This window comes from Rhinoderma darwinii, chromosome 2, assembly GCF_050947455.1.
Source record: "Rhinoderma darwinii isolate aRhiDar2 chromosome 2, aRhiDar2.hap1, whole genome shotgun sequence".
Taxonomy (NCBI): Eukaryota; Metazoa; Chordata; class Amphibia; order Anura; family Rhinodermatidae; genus Rhinoderma; species Rhinoderma darwinii.
This window is the reverse complement of record NC_134688.1, coordinates 463,406,961-463,431,484: the sequence shown is the minus strand read 5'-3', so window position 1 is coordinate 463,431,484 and position 24,524 is coordinate 463,406,961. Positions and strand designations below refer to the sequence as shown.

The 24,524-nt window shown below is 43.7% G+C and overlaps 1 protein-coding gene across 1 annotated transcript in view; it reads right to left on the bottom strand.

The window, feature by feature from the left end:
- DOP1B (DOP1 leucine zipper like protein B) overlaps nt 1-24,524 on the bottom strand; it is a 101,979-nt gene that overhangs the window by 17,181 nt on the left and 60,274 nt on the right. The window contains exons 19-33 of the mRNA XM_075854595.1: nt 17,935-19,534; nt 15,175-15,286; nt 14,384-14,569; nt 12,831-12,956; nt 12,322-12,456; nt 12,183-12,238; nt 11,078-11,182; nt 9,042-9,108; nt 8,062-8,206; nt 6,228-6,313; nt 5,698-5,807; nt 4,925-5,071; nt 3,409-3,470; nt 2,469-2,597; nt 1,146-1,282 (exon numbers count right to left, since the gene is read on the bottom strand). Coding sequence (XP_075710710.1) covers nt 1,146-1,282; nt 2,469-2,597; nt 3,409-3,470; nt 4,925-5,071; nt 5,698-5,807; nt 6,228-6,313; nt 8,062-8,206; nt 9,042-9,108; nt 11,078-11,182; nt 12,183-12,238; nt 12,322-12,456; nt 12,831-12,956; nt 14,384-14,569; nt 15,175-15,286; nt 17,935-19,534 — 3,203 coding nt within the window. The remainder of the gene's footprint in view (nt 1-1,145; nt 1,283-2,468; nt 2,598-3,408; nt 3,471-4,924; nt 5,072-5,697; nt 5,808-6,227; nt 6,314-8,061; nt 8,207-9,041; nt 9,109-11,077; nt 11,183-12,182; nt 12,239-12,321; nt 12,457-12,830; nt 12,957-14,383; nt 14,570-15,174; nt 15,287-17,934; nt 19,535-24,524) is intronic.

The window sequence follows — 24,524 nt, the reverse complement described above, 5'->3', positions numbered from 1 at the left end:
CACACAAGAATGTTCGGTCCGTAAGGGACGGAACGTATTTCAGCCGCAAGTCCCGGACTGAACACAGTGCAGGGAGTCGGGCTCCTAGTATTGTAGTTATGTACGATGCTAGGAGTCCCTGCCCTCCGTGGAACTACCGTCCCGTACTGAAAACATGATTACAGTACAGGACAGTTGTCCCGCAGCGAGGCAGGGACTCCTAGCGTCGTACATAACTATGATGCTAGGAGCCCGGCTCCCTGCACTGTGTTCGGTCCGGGACTTGCGGCCGAAATACGCTCCGTCCTTTACCGACGTAACATGGTCGTGTGAATCCAGCCTGAATCTGCCAACCTGTCATTTATCCAATCCGTATTCTTTATTTTCGCTCCCCTCCTTCTATTGTTCTGTTCACTCCCCCATCAGACATCTCGGTGTCACCAGCGATGTGGCCAGTGCTATTTGCCTTAACCAACTCCCCACGTGCCCGCTCTAAGGCGGACCATACACATTAGATAGCTGTCAGGTGAACGCTCGTTCGGCTGACAGCTATGGATTCCGTCCCGTCCCCCCGTTAACATGCACACTTGGCTGAGTCTGTATATATTCTGAATGGTGAGAAGGGAGTTAAATGCTGGCGGCTTATTTCCCCTGAGAACAAAAGGAACGGGCATGTTGAAATCCAAATGCCCAATCCTTTTCTCCCCTGACATCTACCGTCGGTGGACAGTCGGGAGGCTTCCATACATTAGATGGTTGACCGATCCTGCTGAAATCAGCAGGTTCAGCGGTCATTATTCTAATTTGTATGGCCAGCCTAAAACCTACACTCCAGTAGGCGACGAGCCCCCCTTATAATTCCTCACTGGGAGCAAGATGCGTCAATTTATTGAGAGGAGTGCACCCCTTGGGCTGTCTATGCACCACAAATTTAAATCTTTCAGGCGTAAATAATAGCAAATCTGTCAAGTCGAGGATGGCACTAACCCCTCCCACTACACTAAGCCCCACCTACTTAAAAAAAAAATATTTTTTTTTTAGGAAAGTGGCGAGAGTGGTGTAAAATTGAACAAAAAATAAAAATGCCAAAACAGGAGTGCGCCAAAAACCTCCCCCTATGTATTTCAATGACAAGTACAGAGGACAGGGTATAGATCTATACTCACCAGCTCGGTCACCATAATCGGCCATAATGAGGTAAGATGCTGTGGAGAAATTCTCAGTAACAAGACGCGGAAAAACAGGAACATCTGTGCTGCCATTATGGGAATCTGCCCAACACGGATATTTTCGGTCAGACGCTCTGAAAACAAAGCAGGTTAATAGTATTTTCCAATCTACAACATCCAAGTTTGTATGTACCATAGCAATATTCTATATGGACCCAACTCAAATTAAGACCCCCCCTCCATATGGATGAGTGAACACGCACAGGGCTCCGCTTCTCCGCAGGCTCCGAGATGGGGAACCAAGGCCAATACGGCTCTTTTCTCCTATAAGCGTATCCAGGGACATTTTAGGCCACGTTCAGACGTGGTGGATTTGCAGCAGCTCTTCAGTACGGATTCCGCATTGAAAATTCTAAACAATTTAAAAGTACTATACATCCACGGGAAGCGGAACAAATCCGCGAGATTCCGTTGTCGATTTTCATGGTGGATTTTACCTTTTACAATGCGTAGGGTGCAATCTGCGGAAAATATGTAGGTGCAGAATCCTTTCTATAGGACTTCTAGGAATATACAGCTTTCTTACAACTTTTTTGATCAAATGCTAAAACGGACAGTTGTGAGAGGGGTATGTATGGGACGCTATTCCCCCGCACACTGAACCATTCATTTCTATGGGGCTGTGCATACATCCGTTTGTTCTTTTTGTGGATCCATGTGCCCATTCCGCAAATTATAGAACAGGTCCTACTCTTGTACGAGTTTGCGGTCCGTCTCACCCAGTCTGGGTCCTCAAAAAAAACAAAAAACAAACAGCACACGGAAACCAGTCAAACGGACAGAGTCTTGTGCATGTTGCCTTAGGGTGAATTCACACATCGTGGATTTGTTGCAGATTGTCGGTGCAGATTCCACACCGAAACCCCACAACAATTTACAGTACAATACATGTTAGAGGGGGGGGTTTAAGAGCCCATTCACATAGTAGTAAAAATCCAGTAAGAATTCCCCTGCAGCGCCACCACAGGTTAAATTAAAACATTGGACTGTCAGTGTAGTACATGGACATGCCGGGTCCTCCAGAGCAAGAGACACTCTTTGTAGCCATTCTGGCTAGTAGCGGATGGTCTTGAGCGGGCGGTCCGCCATCTATGAACCCAGAATTGCCTAATAGGGTATTTGAAAAACGAACTTTATAAATCAAATAACCCCTTTAAAAGGTGAGAAAATCGGAATAAATCCTTAATGAAAAGGCCATTTTTTGTTTTGCTTGTGTTACAATAATACGTATAAAACATCAGAGGGCAGTCAGATCAGTACCTTGTATAAGCGGCAGGTAGAGATGATACTGGTCCAGTTCTCCGCTGAATACAGCAAAGCCTTGACGTTTTAATAACATTGCCTTCTGCTCGATGCTGGGGTAAAGCTTCAGGGAACTGCTTGGCATGTCTGTCAAAAGAAATAGCGAGAAACGTCAGCGGAAATATAAATATATGCGCCCATTACATTCAAGGGGTGAATTTATCTCTGCAGAAACAGCACCACCCTTGTGCATGGGCTGTGTCCGGTATTGCAGTTCAGGCCAATTTAAGTGAATATGTTCTTCAAAACATGCAATGCTGGTATAAAATGACAACTGAAAACCACTAAAATAATAAACACACTAACACATATAGATGTAACTTTGATATCCATATGTTTTACTGCTCCGGAAGTACTCTTAATTAACTCTTCTATTATTACTGTTAGCAGGAGCGCTCGAATAGGGGTTTTCCTAGTTCCTGGGAAAAAAAAAACAACTCTACGCTGTTCATGAGAAGTTGAGTTTTATAATTAAATGTTTAACCGCCGCCACTAGAGGGAGCTCACTGCATACTGCTTTATTATGGAGTTCAATGGCTGCTGTATGATTCTCTATACATTGAGCTCCACCTAGTGGTGGCTGCATGTCATGTAACTATAGATGTGGAAGATTTGGAGCACTGTCTAAAAAAATAAAAAAAATAAAAAAACCAGCTGACCCCCATTAATAGATTTGTAGATATTGAAATAAAATATAATTAAATTATAGCTACACTTCATTGCACCAAACAACCTTCATTAACCCCTGCACCATCCCAAACGGTTATGAATATTAGGTATTAGGCAGGGTTACCAACCACTAATAATTTACTGGACACCACACATAATGGGGGGGGGGGGGGGGTTGTAACCTGCCTTCACTCGCCCCTGGTTATATTTTAACATGAATTGGACTTACTCATTAGATCTTTAAACATGGTCTTCTCATGGGTTAAAAGGTGATCGATGATTGACTTCCAGCTATGTAACAAGAGCAAGGACATTAAATTCATATTTAATACATAAAATACATCATACATAATAATAATAATGGTAATTAAAGATGATGCTATGCTACGATCAATACAATAAAAAAAAAAAGCTATGATAAGAGGTCGCTCACTTGCTCGAGAGCAGCCAACATGGCATTAGAGGGGTTAGGTTGATCAAAAGTATGATCGCTGGGGGCCCCGTCAATGGGACCCCTACCAATCTCTAGCACGGGAGTCCTGACCCCCGTTTCTACTGCAGCGAGGAGGATTATGAGTGGAGCGGTGGTCACGCATGTCCGCCGCCGCTCCATTCAAATTCTGAGAGAATGACGGAAACAGCCCCGTAGACATTGAATGGAGCGGCAGCGAAACACGTGCGACCGCCACTCCATTCATAATCCTCCTCGCTGTGATTGCGCAGAGAGGGGGAACCGGGGTCGGGACCCCCATTCTAGAGATCGGTGAGGGTCCACGTGGTGGGGCCCCTAGCAATAATATATTTATCACCTATCCTGTGAATAGTTGATAAAAGTTAATAGTGGGGTAAACCCCTCTAAGGCTGGTGGACCAAATGTGATGTCCCCTTATTGGTCTCTTGGGATGACCAAGTAAATACAACCCATATATATAATATATGCAAACGCACACTTATCAAGCTTCACTGCTCCGGTATTGACAGGATGTCATGCTTTGTGCTGGCCACTTGGGGCACTACAGGGAAAGTTTGCATAAATGCTGCAGGTCAGGAACTACTAAAGGCAATTCACATGACCGGCACTACAGAGGAGGGGAAAAAAAATTGTGAGCGCTCCAAAAGAAGAAAAAAACAGTTCTAAATAAAATCAATTTGCCATTCACTTCCTCACTACATTCAGCTGCTGAGTTGTTACAATGCATCAGTCATCGTAATCTTCTGTGAGCTGAACACAGCAGCAGCGATCTCCTAATAGCAGTTTCCTACATTGTTTAAAAAAAGCCTCAGAGGTGAGAATATTATGTCTGCATGAGTTTTCAGCCTCTGGATGTAAAGAAGAATATTTACATTCACTGACAGCAAGCAGGATGTCTTGACAATGGTGAGGAATTGAAAACACAAAGAGACAGATTTACTATTCAAAATGTGGCAGAATTTTGGTGAACCTGCCGTGCGCCACATTTATTGGTTTGGTCACTTTTTGGGCCTCATTCGACAAGGGGTCACGGCCTAAGAAAAGTGTCCAAGATGTCTAGCAAGACTCGCCAAATTTTGTCACACATATCAGAAATTTGCCGCATCTACTGAATGTCTTATATTTACACCAGACATCATTAGTAAATCTGCCCCAAAGTACATTAGAAAGATTTGATACAATGATTAAGCGTTATAACTGTGCGATAGATCAATTCACTGACATATAACGAAATAGGATTGGGCTGAACATGAGGTCGACGTGGTGTTCTTACGGAATGCAAGACGTATCCATCTGGAAAAAGCCAGGATCCATATACAAGTCTAAAACCTCCTTCTTCCAAGCTCGCTTGGTGTAGGCATACCCGCTGAGGCTGCTGAGGAGCTGGGCACCGGCACGGAAACTGGGGGCATTGTATGCGCTAAAGATGTTAAAAGAAAGGTGAACTTATGGTTATTTTACTTGCACCACTCAGTACAGTTCCATTACTAGCTTTCTCTTCCCTTTCTCTTTCATATTATGCTTGGTTTACTGGCAGTCCCCAGTGGCCACAGTGTGAACCTGACCTAATCAGATGAGACCTACTGGTTAATAGGGACCCGCTGCCTAGTAGTTAATCCTTTTATAGGAGGTTGCCCGGCAAAACATCCATAGCAACCAGTCTGTCAGAGAAGAAACAAGGAGGCTTGGCAGTACTCAAACACATTATCTTCTATCTCACTGACATATTAGGCCCTGTTCACATCTGTGTCAGGCTTCCGTTCATAGGTTCCGCTCGACCTTTCTGTCAAAGGAACCCATGAACGGAAAGCCGAACAGAAACCATAGCTTCCGTTTCCATTACCGTTGATTTCAATGGTAATGTTTCCATTCGTCTCCGCTCCGTAAGGTTTCAGTTTTTTGGGTGTAAACGATAGTGCTGTCGATACACACATTATATATATATATATATATACACACACACACACACACATACGCACGCACGCACGCACACACAATATATGCTCCTAATAATACTAATAAAGCGACTTTTAAAGATGTACGTACTTGTGATTACGCAGATAAGGAAAAACAAAGTACAGGAGCCTCGATATTAAGGGAACAGCTTTCTCCTTCTCATCACTTCTATAAACCATGTCCAAGAGAGTAGCCAGGACCTTTAAAAAAAATTAATAAAAAATGATGCCTATATTATTCATTGCACACAACACATTAAGGGCCTGCTCACATCATCGTTCCGGTTCCGTTCATCCTTTCCATCAGATGAACGGAAAGCTGAACGCAAACTATCGCTTCCGTTTGCATTATGCGAATGGAAGCGATAGTTTCCATTCAGCTTTCCATTCACCGGTTCCTGACGGAAATGTTGAACGGAACAGATGAGCGGAACCCGAACGATGATGTGAACAGACCCTTACAATGATTATGCAGAATATATGGGCTGCATTGGACGGCTTCCAGGCCCTATAGCCCTTTGATGGACATGTTGTAGACGTGCCATGTGCTCCTGTTGCATGTGCAAACAGCACTGTCATATAGGAGGGGATCCCTGTAGGACAAAATACAGCAGCACTCACCTCTGCAAGCAACGATAGCGCGTGGACACTATAGACCGATGGGGCGGATGCAGAGACCATGGACGACTGAGCAGCAGCATTATCATCTGTATAGAGAACACAACCATATTATTGTTATTTCACCTCTAGAATTTACATGCATATGCAGAGGTGCACTTAGGGGGGCTTCATAGTACCCAGAACTTCCCCAACCACTCACATTTTAGTAAAATGATAAACTTTTTTCTGCTGCCACTAGGGGGAGTTAACTACATAATGATTTACTGTATTATTGAGTTTAAATGGGAGACGTATGCAGTGAGCTCCCCCTAGTGGTGGCTGCAGGCAGAGGGACTGTTATAATTTAACCGGATGGTTTTAGGGTAGCTTTGCATCCAAGTCCTATAAATAATTCTGGACCTATTTAACTTAAATACAATTACATGTTAGGTACATTTTCATTTGCTATACATAACCAGTAACGACCTTTTCACCAAGCAGAACCAACCAGAATAATAAATAAATGTTACTCACCAAAACACCCTAGACCCCAACAAATATTAGTTTTTAACTACCAACCACCCTAGCTATTTAAAGGGGATTTCCAACAGAGTAATATCCCCCTACCCACAAGTGTAATAAATCTGCCCCATATCTGACAATTTATAATAAGGCCATTACAGCTCTATGTGACTAAATGTAACTTATATCTATATAGCAAACAGATAGGAAAATCCAGAGCTAAAATCTCAGCGTATTCCCTGCTTGTTCAGTGTCTGCACATGCATTGTAGAAACTCTCGTCTTTAGGAATTGGGCCTAGCAATAGACCATCACTTCCTCTGATGGGAATAACCCTTTAAAGAGGCTCTGTCACCAGATTTTGCAACCCCTATCTCCTATTGCATGTGATCGGCGCTGCAATGTAGATAACAGTAACGTGTTTTTTTTAGTTTTTTTTTAAAACATTCATTTTTGGCCAAGTTATGAGCAATTTTATATATATGCAAATTAGCTTTGAAATGTCCAACTGGGCGTGTTTTTTTTCGTATGTCCAACTGGGCGTGTATTGTGTTTTTAACTGGGCGTGTTTACGTGTATGACGCTGACCAATCAGTGACCAATCAGCATCATGCACTCCTCTCCATTCATTTACACAGCAGCATCACGTTCTTATTAGAACCATGTTCAGCCACATACACAAGTGTCCTGATAATGAATACACATGACCTCCAGCCTGGACGTCATGTGTATTCAGAATCCTGACTCTTCTGAATCTTTTCTGTGAGATTTCCAGCAAGGGAAACGAAATCTCATTTACCTCCGTAATCTCGCGAGATTACGCGTGGCTTGCTGGAATCTCACAGAAAAGATTCAGAAGTGTCAGGATTGTGAATACACATGACGTCCAGGCTGGATTTCAGGTGTATTCATTATCAGGACACTGCAGTAACGTTAATCTCTGTGTATGTGGCTGCACATCGCTGCTGTGTAAATGAATGTAGAGGAGTGTATGACGCTGACTGGTCACTGATTGGTCAGCGTCATACACGTAAACACGCCCAGTTAAAAACACAATACACGCCCAGTTGGACATACGGAAAAAAACACGCCCAGTTGTCCATTTCAAACCTCATTTGCATATATATAAAATAGCTCATAACTTGGCCAAAAATGAACGTTTTAAAAAAAAACAAAAAATGTTACTGTTATCTACATTGCAGCGCCGATCACATGCAATAGGAGATAGGGGTTTGAGAATCTGGTGACAGAGCCTCTTTAAGGATAGTGCCTATTTTTCTGCTTTGGACGGGTGATGTTACATCTGTAATCTTACAGTACATCTCATTTCTTACCATACAGCTCCCCGTCACCATCTGCTTCATCCAGAGACACCTGCGGTTGAGCCTTAACCTCCAGATTTCTGCTTAGCCAGCTAGTCTGCTCCAAAGAGGATCCCGCCACGTTCCCCACCGACTCCAGAATCTTTTGAGTCACTTCCTGTAAAGAAAGTAGAGACCGTTTACTAGGGAGAAGCCATGCGGAGGTCGGATCTGTTCACGTAGCAATTTTTCCTCGTCAAGCTTCGTATGTACTGGAAAACTTCCTAGCCTATACACAGAAAGCTATTCAATAGAGGCAACCCGCAAAAAACCCAAAACGGATACCGCGCGGTATAGTTTATATAATGTGAGCCTATAGGTGGCGTATGTCACTATATGCCTATACAGTGGCATATGTCTGGATGTATATACGTGAACATAGCCTAAGCTGTATCTGGGCCACATATATTCTAAAATCCACACAGACTGTTGTACCTAAAAACAATATGGTGTTAAAAGGCGGAATCACCCCAAGCCCCTCGCCCCATTCTGCAGTACTGCAACACTGACCCTCAATATTACATCATACCGCCACTGAAACGCTTACATCCGCCACGGTACATGACACGGGGAAGTATGACAGGGGCTGCGTGTGTAAAGAACAGACATTGAACATGAATGCAAAACTCCCAACATTTTAATCCCCGACTCCGACCTGCCCTGGACCACAAAGCCTCTCAGAAACGCCCATTTGTGGCTCGTATATAACAATATGTGGGTGACGTCACGGTGACCGGATTTGCTACCAGACCGACGCTTATTGCTTAGTCAGTAGAGACTATTTGAGATTATAGTACTGCAGGCAATAGCAGACCCCTGCACCACTTGTTTCACCCCAGAACTCCCCAAATAGGGAACCCACGCAGCATCGGGGCCCAAAGCAGGCGCTCAATTGCACCATGAATAGTCTAGCACTATATTAGACAGGACAGGCAGGAAAGGGGCTGTTTTACCTGCAGATCCTTTTGGTCTTTCTTGTTCTCCAGGTTTGGGGTCCTGGTGACAAAGTCATTCAGAATACTGTCCGGAAACAAGGACACGTATAATTAAAGTTTATAGGTAAATGCTGATACTATACCAAGAATATAACCCGCACTGACATTGAGGGACTACTATAGATGGGAAATGTTCATGTACTTCCTAACAGTCTTAAAGGGGTAGTCCAGGATTACAAAGACATGGCTCCTTTCTTCCAGAAACAGCGCCACACCTGTCCACAGGCTGTGTCCGGTATTGCAACTCTGCACCATTGAATTGAATGGGGCTGAGCTGCAATACAACACACAGCCTGCAGACAGGTGTGGCGCTGTTTTTGGAAAAAGCAGCCATGTTTTTATATTCCTGGACAACCCCTTTAAAGGACATACAGTATCCACAGGATATGTCATAAAAGCCTAAGAGGTAGGCACTGCTTGGCTCATTTGGCAATTCTAAAAGACTTCAGCAGCCCCCTCTCCATTGACGCTGCGACTGCTTGCAATTGCAATGGGGATCAGGGGACCACAGTTCTCCTACTAGGGTGGGGTCCCTATAGATGAGACCTATGAGGCAGCTATGCTATATCCTGTGATGAGGAAACCCCTTTAATCTTCATGAGAGTATGCGGATTACCACACCCAAATAAAGCCCCTATTACACCGGCCGATAAAGCGAGCGCCGATCAATGAAACGTTATTGATCGGCGCTCGTTTGCTCCTGTCACACGGAGCTATGGATGGGGACGAGCGGTCGTTACTCTGATCGCTCGTCCTCATACATTATCATCATGTCGGCAGCGCGTCTCCCTGTTCACACACCAAGATGTGCTGCCGACAACGATAATATTTCACTTTTATAAATCGATACGATCAGCAGATGATCGAGTGTTTGCTCGATCATCTGCTGATCGTTCCCGTTTACACATGGCAATTAGCGTTATATGAACGCTCGTCTGCCTGATAATCGTGTGTAAGACCCCCTTAAGAGAGGAACCTGGCCGGCTGAGGCAATACACAGGGAATCCGACATCGCCACACCGTTTCGACTCTGAAAGCTTCTACTTCTAGAACACAACCTTATCAGGGATCTTCTAGATTTGCCTGACATACATACACGCTTACGCTCACCTTTGGCTTAGTCATACAAAATACATCTCAAAACACGTAGTCAATAGAGGAATTCCTTCACGGCGAGTGTATGATTTTATGTGACTTCTTATCTTATGTGATAAGAGGCTGAAAGAATCGGAATATCTGCTTGTATGCTCCATAGAAGAAACTATTTCATGTATTTTGCTCATGTAAATTATCAGTAGAGTGAAAATGGCACTGATAGAGCAATGGTCTCCAACCTGCGGCTTTGCGGGGAGTTGCCCTGCAGACTATCACAAATGAAAGTCCCCGTGTTCAGATCCATATTCTTAGTCATATGGCAGAAAAATATATAAGGAATATTCCCAGAAACCCTGAACGAAGTATATCAGTTTCTTAAAAATCCTCTGCCATATCTTACTTTTCATGCAGTTACGTCCCAGCCTGGACGCTATATTGATTTCTGTTGAAACCCAAGAAGGAGGAGAAGCTAGCTACTTCCTCCCTTACTGATGTCACCGCAGTGGTCACTGATTCAAGTATGTCTCTGCACAGTGAGAGGTATGGGGCAGGAGATGTGACTGTGGCTTAAAGTAATAAGTACTGGTAGTAAAGATACCATAAAAAAACGCTCTAAATGAGCGCTGCAGGTTTTTTCTGCCTTCCATTGATTTCAATGGGAGGTCAGACTCAGAAAACGCTCAAAGTAAGAGCATGCTGCCTGGGAAAAAATGCCTTTGCCTCCCATTGAAATAAACGGGGGGCAATTTGGGGCTTTTCTTGGCGCCGATTCCCACACGGCTTCCATGTCAAAATCAGCGCCAAAAAACGCAGTGTGAACGGACCCTAGAAGATATTTAAGATATATTTCTAGAACACAAATAAGAGATGATCAGATAAGAGATTATATATCGCGTTACCTCAAGAGCAGGAAGAATCCTGGTGGAGCCAAATTTAACGGGACAGATTCTTTCAACAGAATCAGCAATGACTGGAAGTTTTCTTGCATATCAGATGGTGACAGCCTGCAAAAAAAAAATGTTATAAGAAAAGACACTGCAAACTGATGAAGTACATGCTGGCCAGACCCATAGGGCTCTGTTCACATCTGCGTCGGAGACACCGTTTAGAGACTCCATTGTTTGCAGAGCTATTCTTCCTATCAAAACGACTGCCCCCATGACGGAAACGTTAAGGCTCCATTGTAAGTAAATCGGGTCAGGCGCAGGTAACATACGATAGATACAGGGCTGCGTAGTCGTTTACGTTACAAACGGAAACCACACAGCAGATGTGAACAGAGCCTAATATAGCCATAAACAGCGATCTCTCCTGAACCCCCCATAAACATGCACACTTGGATTGGATGAGCTTACGAGTTTATTTCAATAGAGAGAACAGAATAAGCCATTGGCAGACTCCTGTGGTAGAACTTATCTCCTGACAGATCCAGACCAGCCGCCATTTTTCTAAAGGCCCCTTTACACGGGCCAATTATCGGGAAAACAAGTATTTTTACGAAAACTCGTTCCCGATCATTGCCCTGTGTAAACCCTCATTCATCGGCTGATCGTATCGTTTATGCAGCAATAAATAATATTATCGTCGTCGGCGGCAGGGAGAGGTGTTGCCAAGATGATGGAAATGTATGGGGACGAGCGATCAGAGTAATGATCACTCGTCCCCAAACATAACCGATAAGAGATCCTTGAGAAAGGAGCAAACGAGCCCTCTTGTTGATCGCCGCTCCTTTTTTACGGCCCATATTGGGGCCTTAGCGTGTATGGCCAAGCTTTTGTCTTGTTGTTTTTTCATATAAAGTGGTGACAAATTGCAATTCATTTTTCAATCTGTTACCCATTGACAGATGATCTGGTCATGACTAATCACGAAAAAAACAAACAAAAAAAAAAACGGATCATGAAACTGATGAAGACTGATCCTTTAGATGTCATGAATTCTGTCCGTAAGACCTGCTGGAATACTTCACCACAAAACATGGCGTTGGTCCCCTGCAATGCTTACCTTTGTATAAATGCAAAGCTGAATTGAAGCATGGGTATATCGACTAGCGAAGCCTTCTAAAGAAATAAGAGGAGAATCCTAATTTAAAACGATGATAGTCGTCATAGAAACATGAAGCTGGGCTATGTCCGACCAATACCTCATCTCCTTTTATCTGAGGAGGCTTCTTGACCACCTCCTTCACAAGCTGCAATATGGTGTCGGTCTTCATTGTCTTCAGAGCACACACCAGGTCAACCAGTGTCAGCTGAGACTCGCTGGGCACCGGTACAATCTGCAAGGAAAAAAAAAAAATCAGATCCTTTTTCTAAACCAATCAGAACAGCAGATCCGCTCTCTTCCACGTGTTTTCAGCAATCTTCTGAACAATGACTGCATCAGGGTCCGCAAGATATATATCTTTCTTTATTCCGAACGTCATTCCCACTATACAGATTTCTTCTACTTACCAGGAGAGAAGACTTTTCCTGTGCTCATTGGCGCCCCCTGCAGAATAACTAACTTTGGATCACGGTCCATCCGGAGGAGAGGAAGGGAAGCAACAACTGCTCTGTACAGGCACATTTCCAGAAAGCTCAGCCGGAACGGAGCCCTGACGCAGATGTGAATGAAGCCTTACTCTGGAATTCCCATCGTGCAATGTCTCACCTTAGCTTTACTCTGAGCCTTGTTGAACCTCTTCCTCCTCCAAACAGCAGCAACTGCGGCAATGAGTTGCACCCCCAGGTGTGCGGTCAGCGGGTTGAGAAAGTCTAAGATTTTCTGCTTCAGTGTCTGTAACACACAGAATAATTCTGTTATGATGCCACCTCTTGGTAAAGACCACTGAGATTTGCAGAATTTATGGTCAGATGTTAGAAACAGGGATCTGAAAGGTTGGATTTTAACTTATGTGATCCTTTGCTTCTCTTTGGGATAAGCGGGACAAGATAATTTACGACTGCTTATCTCACCCTCCAGCGTCAATGAAATATCAAGGGCATTAAAGTGAATTGTCTGAGACTCAAAAATGTTTCTAAAAGTTTTGATTGGTGGGGGTCCGAGCACTGAGACCCCCACGAGTCGCTAAAACAAAGCGGCAGAAGCGCCCCCCGTGTCTCATCGGCTTTTTCCGGAAATCAATGTATCGGACTACGGGCTCAATAGAAAGTCTATGAACACGCTACATCGGCTTTCCGGAGAAAGCCGTACAGAAACGAAGCAGCTGAGCGCTCACAAGGCCGCTTCGTTTTACCGATTGTTGGGCGTGCGATCTGTATACAGAGGGAAGCTACATATAGCAGATCACTGTATTACACGAATAGGTGTATTATTCCTTCTGTACAAAAGTTTCAATGTTTGTTAATAGTGGCAAAGATATTTTTAATATTGCTTAATAATATCTGTATATAAAATTGCTGTCAGAAAGATTAAGGCCCTGTTCACACAGATTTTTTTTGCAGCGGTTTTTGCCGCGGAAATATCGGCATGCCCTATCTTCGGGCATTTCCGTCTCTGACCTCCCATGGCGTTTTTTTGCCTGCTGCGCTCATAGGCTGCAGGTGAAAAATGCCGCAAAAAACGCTGCAAGAGACTACAGGCAGGTCAAAATCTGCCTCAAAATTCCCCCATGAATTTTCAGGTAGATTTTGACCTGCCTGTAGTCTCTTGCCGCGTTTTTTTCCGGCATTTTTCGGCCGCAGCCTTGAGCGCCGTGAAAAACGCTTTATCTGCCTCTCATGTCAATGGGAGATCAAAGACGGAAACGCGGGAAGAAAGAGAATGCCGCTTTCTTTTCCTGTAAGCGTTCTTTTCCGCCTAAATAATGGGAGACGATTTCGGCCTTTTTTTAGCGCGGTTTTTGATGCGATTTCTGTGTCAAAAACAGCGCAAAAAAAACTCTGTGTGAACTAACCCTTATTGTGGACAGCTGCAAAGTAAATGGCTTGCAGAGGAGAATGGATATTCTATTTAAATTGTTTTTAGGTTTAAAGACATTATGTATTTGACCCAATGACCTTTGTATTCTGCGAATTAGAAAGGTGAACGACACGGTAACAACACAATGACGTTTGTATTCCATTAAAATGTGAGGCTAAAGATACAAACGAAGACAAGATTGGACGATTCTGTATTATATCATAGTAAATCATTTAGAAGAGGCGATCACAGATCATGGCAGATTGATGCTCAAAATAGGAAGGAAAGTTCTTGTTTCTTACTTTCGTTGTTTTGAAGTAGACCGAGGACGACCCTTTTATTGTCCCCAGGAGATCGGAGGGTCTTCTCTCCCTCTCTTGTCTGGTAATGACACTCCAGAGCAGAGATAAGCTGTTAACAATGCGAGGAAGCTCTTCCAGAAGAGCATTGCGAGCGTTCTTAAGATTTGCCGGATCTGAAGAGGACGACTGAGGGCAAGAAATACAAAAATAATAAAAGGAATTTTATTATTTAGCTGGTAGAATAAAACAAATTGATCCATTTTGTGGCTGTGACTGAACACCCTAAAGCCAATCGGATCATAGGAATGAAGACAACAGCAGGAGAGGAGTGTACTGCTCTTGTCGCAGGTAGTGACCTATCCACTCAGGTCGTTATGCCTGTGAGGACAGGAGCGATATTAGGATGTGAAGAAGGGTTAGAGATAATTGGTAGATTACAGACTAATAGTGGAAGGAACAAGGTCCTCCAGCAGCACATAGTATTTCAGGAAAATACTGTGTTGATCTTGTGGGAAGCAGTGACCTGTACACTCATACCATTGTGTTAAGTTGGCCATACATGAATCAATGTGCCTCGAAACGAGTTCTGATAATTTCAATTAAAGAGACATACATTGCAAAATATCTGCAACGAATGATTAAAATTAAAAATGGCGCCTACTCTTGTAAAAATTCATAAAAATATCAGTGTCTGTAATCAGAGCCTGGAGCAGAAAGATAATTAGACATATCAGCAGCATAATATGAGGATTGGGTTAAAGTGATATTACACATGAAATCATATAAAATACCTTCTTTATCCGAGCAGGATGATCCAGGAGGCAAAAATGACCAATAGCGGTGAGTCCCTCCAGGAGGGTGAGCGGGTAATCTGGGGACACGTTCTCTCTTTTGCAAGCCGCGCTGTTGGTAGAAATCCCCGGTGAGATTTTATTCTCAATGTTTATAAATTTTTTGTAATCGAGGTTGTGTCAGATTTAGTCGGCCTGTCTGCTTCACTTTGAGCACTTCTGTAAACCAAGAACCAACCATGGATATAGGAGGACAGTCCCCAGATCCATCAGATTTCACAGGATCAGGGGACGGGTTTCAATCACACACCCCAGGCCAAATAATATTGTAAAATAAGGATTGTGTAAGTTGGACCATCATATTGTTTCTGTTCATCCATCTATACAACTATTATACAACCATCCATCTATACAACGATTATACAACCATCCATCTATACAACTATTATACAACCATCCATCTATACAACCATTATACAACCATCCATCTATACAACGATTATACAACCATCCATCTATACAACTATTATACAACCATCCATCTATACAACCATTATACAACCATCCATCTATACAACTATTATACAAACAATCCATCTTCTCGTTAATACAAACACATTCATCTCTACAACCATCATGCCATCATCCATTGATTTCTATGTAACCATCTATCTATAAAAAACATCTGCTTACCGACCTATCTATACATCCAGCCACCCATCCATCTATACATCAATTCACTCACCAATCCCCCATCTATACATCCAGCCACCCATCCACCTATACATCAATACACTCACCAATCCCCCATCTATACATCCAGCCACCCATCCACCTATACATCAATTCACTCACCAATCCCCCATCTATACATCCAGCCACCCATCCACCTATACATCAATTCACTCACCAATCCCCCATCTATACATCCAGCCACCCATCCACCTATACATCAATTCACTCACCAATCCCCCATCTATACATCCAGCCACCCATCCACCTATACATCAATACACTCACCAATCCCCCATCTATACATCCAGCCACCCATCCACCTATACATCAATTCACTCACCAATCCCCCATCTATACATCCAGCCACCCATCCACCTATACATCAATTCACTCACCAATCCCCCATCTATACATCCAGCCACCCATCCACCTATACATCAATACACTCACCAATCCCCCATCTATACATCCAGCCACCCATCCATCAATTCACTCACCAATCCCCCATCTATACATCCAGCCACCCATCCACCTATACATCAATTCACTCACCAATCCCCCATCTATACATCCAGCCACCCATCCACCTATACATCAATTCACTCACCAATCCCCCATCTATACATCCAGCCACCCATCCACCTATACATCAATACACTCACCAATCCCCCATCTATACATCCAGCCACCCATCCACCTATACATCAATTCACTCACCAATCCCCCATCTATACATCCAGCCACCCATCCACCTATACATCAATACACTCACCAATCCCCCATCTATACATCCAGCCACCCATCCACCTATACATCAATTCACTCACCAATCCCCCATCTATACATCCAGCCACCCATACATCAATTCACTCACCAATCCCCCATCTATACATCCAGCCACCCATCCACCTATACATCAATACACTCACCAATCCCCCATCTATACAGCCACCCATCCATCCATCTATACATCAATTCACTCACCAATCCCCCATCTATACATCCAGCCACCCATCCATCTATACATCAATTCACTCACCAATCCCCCATCTATACATCCAGCCACCCATCCATCTATACATCAATTCACTCACCAATCCCCCATCTATACATCCAGCCACCCATCCACCTATACATCAATTCACTCACCAATCCCCCATCTATACATCCAGCCACCCATCCATCTATACATCAATTCACTCACCAATCCCCCATCTATACATCCAGCCACCCATCCATCTACACATCAATTCACTCACCAATCCCCCATCTATACATACAGCCACCCACCCATCCACCTATACATCAATTCACTCACCAATCCCCCATCTATACATCCAGCCACCCATCCATCTATACAGCAATTCACTCGCCGACCCCCCCCATTTATACATCCAGCCACCCATTCACCCAGCTGTACATCCTGCCACTACCCCACCCACCCATCTATACATCCATCCATCCACTCATCCATCCACTAACCAGTCCATCAATCTACCCATTTATACATGTATTCATCTCTACAACCATCATGTGATAATTCAACTATTTCTAGGCAACCATCTATCTATCTATCTATATATATATATATATATATATATATATCCATCTATACATCCAACTACCAACCCACCTAGCTATACATCCACACATCTATACCATTATCATACAATCATCAATCTACCCATTTATGCATACATTGATCTCTACAACCATCATACAATAATCAATCCATTTACCAAACAAAAAAAAAACATCCATCTATACATCCACCCACCATTAAGCCACCTATCTACACATTCAACCACCAGCTCACCTATTCATTCAATCACCTATCCTTCCATCCATCCACCCACCCACCCAACCAACCAACCAACCAACCAGCTATCCATCCACCCACCCAACCACCCACCCACAAAACCAACCACCCATCTATTTATTCCATTTGAATCCCCCCAGTCTGTAAAGGGACTGAATCCAACAACATTATTTTAGGGCACGGCGTTTCTTCTTCTTTTAACTTACCTTATTTTAACGGATTCATTTTCATATTGCTTCACAAGTTCATCTAAATTCTTACATATCTGGGCGACAAAAGGTGCTACTGTCAATCCTAAAGATTTGCCAAAGTAAGGCAGAGATGATGTGACCAGTGCCACCCACGGAGGGTGCATTCCATAGCCATATTCAGGACGTAAGGCCCTCACAACTGCGGACACAAACAATCCTTGTGAAGTTATTGCGTGTGATTGCACGTACTGCATGGCGTTAATAGACTGCTGAAAGTTGAGTCCCCGATGCCATTCCTTCGAGAGGTCTACTGGAGAATCCTGGTCTTCTTGTAGTTGCCGCAAGTGATGCTCCAGAACAATCAAGACCTGAAGAAGCTTCAGGAGCTCAATCTGAAGAGGATGTTCACTCCAGATCTGGTCTTGACCAAAATTAATGACGCTCTCTTCAAACAAGCCTTCATCTGCCATGTCTTTGCTGCCACCACGAGACACCAGTTCATACTTCTTCTGACTTGTATACATGGAAGCCGACAAAGACAAAAGAACAAACTCTTGAACTTTGCATCTCTCTAGCAAGTGGTGTATAAATTCGACGTTCTTCCCTTCGGAGTTCTTGGCTATGGCAGCCAGTTGTGACATCACCCGGATGAGAACTTCTACACTTTTCACTTGGACGTCCCGATTGCCAAGCACATCCCGATGACTCACTTTCAGATAGCATGGGTAATAAGAACGCAAAAAACTTAAGCACAGATACATCAGAAGTTCAATCAAAAGAGAATGAGGACACATGGATGGTGACTGAGTCTGAAGTTTCCCATAGAAACTTAGTCCAACAAGCGCTTCTTGGTGGCGTGCAAGAAGGTTGTATATTAAGTTAAGGTGCGCGGTGGAGCTGGTGTCCATGCTGGTGCTGGCTACAGCTTCAATAAATTCTTTAGGGTTGGTTTTAAGAACAGCCTCTAACACTGAAAAAGCATATAACACCCTCTTAGAGTCATAAGGCTGCAGGTAAAGCAGGATGTGTTTGAAAAGAGCTTCGATTATTTCCTCTTTCTCTTTTTGCTGCTTAAGAAGTTTGGAGGTTCTGATGGCCTGAAGCTCCAGATCTGCTTCGTCGTCACTAGAAAGCGACTCTGAGGTCTGCGTGACGTCAGACTCCGTACGTACCAAATTTAACAATGCACTAGGTCTGGGTGCCTCCATGCAGGACATATTCAGATGGCAAAAAGGCCTAGAAGACCCTTGCCCATCGATATTGTCGCCGTTACTCCAACGACGCTCATTACTGGAGTCCACAGAGCTGGGGTTAAAGGAGGACGTGTTTTCGCTGGCACTTTGCCCAATGCTAGTGTCGGCAGATTCGGTGTGCTCGCTGTCGTCCGGGTCGTCATCCCCGCGGAATGGCGGCTCAACGCTCTCAGAAACATGGTGATCGGTGAACTCGTTTTTCATCTTTTCGGGATCCTTCTCCACCTCAGCCCAGATGGCATCTCGGTCAACGGTGTTAAATGGAGGGAGACTCTCATCTGAATTACTCTCAGGATATTCAACACCTCCTACAGAGTCTTTCAAGGAAGATCTTTTCCGTCTGCACCAGTAGCTGATTTCTTCTACATGTAAAACGGGAACAAATATTTTATTATATGATAATAGTTGTGGACTGATACAGGCAATAGGAAAATAACCTTTCCCTACAATAAGCAAGCATCCAACTGGACAACCCCGTCCAAATGACCTCTTAGTGCACATTATACCATTTTTTTCTTGCAGGCGACCTGTGCCGATGCTGCGCATCTCGTCTGATCTAATAGTATGAGCGTGACCAATGGGCTGTAAGCCAGCATGGTGAACTACATGTAACCGTGTGACCAACACCTTATAGGAGCCTTATCGTTGTGCAGTTATAATACGTAGCATCCCCCTACCATGGATGATCGGCGTGAGTGGCGAAACTATATGGACGAAACTATAGCCATAGCAGCTGCCATGGTGTTCAGAGGTTACATAGTTACATAGTTAGTACGGCTGAAAAAAGACACATGTCCATCAAGTTCAACCAAGGGAAGGGAAAAGGGAAGGAAAAATTTCTACACATAGGAGCTAATATTTTTTTGTTCTAGGAAATTATCTAACCCTTTTTTGCAGCCATCTCCTGTCCCTGCTGTGACCAGCTCCTGCGGTAGGCTATTCCATAGATTCACAGTTCTCACAGTAAAGAAGCCTTGTCGCCTCTGCAGCTTGAACCTTTTTTTCTCCAGACGGAGGGAGTGCCCCCTTGTTTTTTGAGGGGGTTTTACAAGGAACAGGATTTCACCATATTTTTTGTATGTGCCATTAATATATTTATATAAGTTAATCATGTCCCCCCTTAGTCGTCTTTTTTCAAGTCTAAATAGGTTTAATTCTTTCAATCTTTCCTCATAACTTAGATTCTCCATGCCCCTTATTAGCTTCGTTGCTCTTCTTTGTATTTTTTCCAACTCCAGGGCATCCTTTCTATGAACTGGAGCCCAGAACTGGACTGCATATTCTAGATGAGGCCTCACTAATGCTTTGTAAAGTGGTAATATTACATCCCTGTCCCGCGAGTCCATGCCTCTTTTAATACACGACAATATCCTGCTGGCCTTTGAAGCAGCTGATTGACACTGCATGCTGTTATTGAGTTTATGATTTACAAGTACACCCAGATCCTTCTCAACAAGTGAATCCGCCAGTGTAGCGCCCCCTAGGACATATGATGCATGCAGGTTGTTGGTACCCAGATGCATAACTTTACATTTATCTACATTAAACTTCATTTGCCAAGTGGACGCCCAAACACTTAGTTTGTTTAAATCTGCCTGCAATTCACAAACATCTTCCATAGTCTGAACTATATTGCATAGCTTGGTGTCATCTGCAAAAATAGAAATCGTGCTATTAATCCCTTCCTCTATATCATTAATAAATAAGTTGAATAATAGTGGTCCCAGCACTGAACCCTGGGGTACACCACTTATAACCGGGGACCATTCAGAGTAGGAATCATTGACCACAACCCTCTGGATACGGTCCTTGAGCCAATTCTCAATCCAATTACAAACTATATTTTCTAAACCTATAGTCCTTAATTTACCCATTAGGCGTCTATGGGGGACAGTGTCAAATGCCTTTGCAAAGTCCAAAAACACTAAATCCACAGCGGCCCCTCTGTCTAGACTTCTGCTCACCTCTTCATAAAAACAGATTAGGTTAGTTTGACAACTTCTGTCCTTAGTAAAACCGTGCTGGCTGTCACTTATAATACTATTTATTGTCACATAATCCTGTATATAGTCCCTCAATAGCCCCTCAAACATTTTCCCCACAATGGATGTTAAGCTTACTGGTCTATAATTACCTGGGGAAGACCTAGATCCCTTTTTGAAAATAGGCACCACATTTGCGCTGCGCCAGTCCCTTGGCACTATACCAGTCACTAGAGATTCTCTGAATATTATGAAAAGGGGGACAGAAATAACTGAACTAAGCTCTTTAAGAACTCTAGGGTGTAACCCATCTGGTCCCGGAGCCTTGTGCACATTTATTTTATTTAATTTAGCTTGGACCATCTCTACATTCATCCAATTCAGTATATCAACTGATATATTAACAGCACTGGCACCGGCTACATCAGCTGCTCTTTCTTCAGTTGTATATACAGAGCTAAAGAACCCATTTAGTAACTCTGCCTTCTCTTGATCCCCTGTGATCAACTCCCCATTACCATTATCTAGGGGTCCTACATGTTCAGACCTTGGCTTTTTTGCATTTATATGCTTGAAGAATTTTTTGGGATTTGTTTTACTATCCTTGGCCACCTGCCTTTCATTTTGTATTTTTGCTAATTTTATTACATTTTTACAGATTTTATTAAGCTCCTTATATTTTACAAAGGCTACAGCTGTACCCTCAGATTTGTATTTTTTAAATGCCCTTTTTTTGTCATGTATTGCCCCTTTCACAGAAGGTGTAAGCCATGTGGGGTTTAATTTGAGTCGTTTATACTTGTTACCTATAGGAATAAATTTTGCACTATAATAACTCAAAGTAGATGTGAAAATCTCCCATTTATCATTTGTTCCATTATTTGACATTAGTTCTTCCCAGTCTATATCCTGAATTGCAGCCCTCATCCTGGGGAAATTGGCTTTCTTAAAATTAAATGTTTTTGCCCTCCCAGCCTGTGTTTGTTTTTTACAGTATAGGTAAAATGTAACTATATTATGATCACTGTTACCGAGGTTTTCACGAACATTGACATTCCCAACAAGATCTGCATTATTAGAAATGACCAGATCCAACAGAGCTTCACCTCTAGTCGGGTCTTCCACAAACTGGCCCATAAAATTTTCCTGTAACAGGTTGAGGAAATGTCTCCCCTTTGCAGTTGAAGCCGAACCATGACACCAATTAATATCCTGGAAATTAAAATCTCCCATTATCACTACAGTACCTGCCTGTGCAGCCCGCTCCATCTGTTTATATATCTGACCTTCCATCTCCTCAGTTATATTGGGGGGTCTATAGATTACACCAAAAGTAATTTTTTCAGTGTTTACCTCCCTTTCTAGTTCCACCCACAAGGTTTCAACCTCCTCACAGTCTTCACCCACTATTGTCTCTTTCACACTCGCCTTCATATCACTTCTCACATACAGACATACACCACCACCTTTCCTATTTGTCCTGTCTTTCCGAAAAAGTGTAAAACCCTGTAGATTTACAGCCCAGTCATGTGAAGAGTCCAGCCATGTTTCAGCAACACCAACTATATCTATATTTTCTTCCAGTATCAAGGCCTCCAGCTCCCCCATTTTGCTTGCTAGACTTCTGGCATTTGTGAACATACACTTTAACTTGCCTGTCAGTTTTTCACTTTTATTATCAGAAATGTGATTTGACATTAATCGGGCCTTTTTATTTACACTGATGTTTTGTAACGAAAGGATCTCCTTATCCTGTTGTCCAGTCCTCTCCCCACATTCTGTTTCTCCCCCCACCAATATAGTCTGACCCCTCTCTAACCTGGCTACCCCTTTTTTTTCTACATTGACCTCCCTCCTCAGCCCTAGTTTAAATACTCCGCCACCCCAGCTAGAATTCTCTCCCCCAGCACAGCGGACCCTCTTCCATTTAGGTGCAAATCATCTGCAGAATACAGTTTGTACCCCAATGAAAAGTCAGCCCAGTGCTCTAGGAACCCAAATCCTTCTCCTCTACACCAAGACTTTAGCCATGCATTTAACTCCCTGAGCTCCCGCTGTCTTTCCTGTGATGCGCATGGCACAGGCAGTATTCCTGAGAATACAACCTTGGAGGTCCTTCCCTTCAGTTTGTAGCCTAGTTCTTTAAAATTATTCTTAAGGCTCCTCCACCTACCATTTATTCTGTCGTTGGTACCGACATGGACCACGACAGCTGGATCATCACCAGCCCCTCCCAGCAATTTGTCCACCCGTTCCACCACATGCCGAACCCTGGCACCAGGGAGACAGCAAACCATTCGGTTGAGGTGGTCTTGGCGACAAATTATTCTATCCGTCTTCCTGATTATAGAATCCCCTACGACTATCAATTGTCTTGGCTTACCTGCATTACCATCCCGCCGACTACTAGCTGGGCTGTTCTCCCGGCTGTTAGGGAGATCAGTATCCACTAGGGCTGCCTTTTCTGAGACTGACACCCTCGCATCATCACCCAACTTGGCAATTTTGCCTGGAATGTCAGAAACCGGATCGGCCTTCCTTGTCTTTGACCCCTTTCTACTGCCCCTAACTACATTAACCCAGCTACTTACCTGATCCTGCTCACCCATGTCTTCACCCTCCAGTTGTAACCCACTAACTGCATGCTCTGTGAGCAGCAAGCTCCGCTCAAAATTGTCTATCCTCCTCAGTGTTGCATTCTGCTCCTCCAGATCTCTAATACGAGCTTCCAGGTGAACAACATGCTCACATCTGCCACAGAGATATTCACCCTGGAACTCCGGCTCCAGTCGTGCATACAGGTTGAAGGGGCACCCTCCGATGCAAGAACATATTTTCTTTTGTGGTGGTTTCTACTGTTTAATTTTCCTGTCTTTAGGTGGTGGGGGCCCATCACATTCTGCCATAGGGCCCGTGAACTCTGCTTACACCCCTGGCGACGTCCCTCGTATAACATTGTGGCTTGTCTGGTGCTTTCGTATCAGTAAGATTGGCCTTTTTCTGTAAAACCAGGCAGCAGCCCCCCTGGCGATATTACCTAAAAACCTAATCTTCTCATCACTGGATGTCTTGCTTTTAACAAGGAGTGCAAAATTGAGGGGCACTACAAAATGGTAATCACAGGATAGTCATGTTTTTCTGGCCCGTGACCCCTTTGGTTGGTGAAATTCCCATTGCGTGACCAACATAACATATGGTGCAGAAAGTGAAGTGTCGATATGTGAGGGTATGTTCACACGAGGGCGTCCGTAACGGCTGAAATTACGGGGATGTTTCAGCCTGAAAACATCCCCGTAATTTCAGCCGTAACGGCATGTGCAGGCGCTTGAACGCCGCGTCAATTACGGACGTAATTGGCGCTGCTATTCAT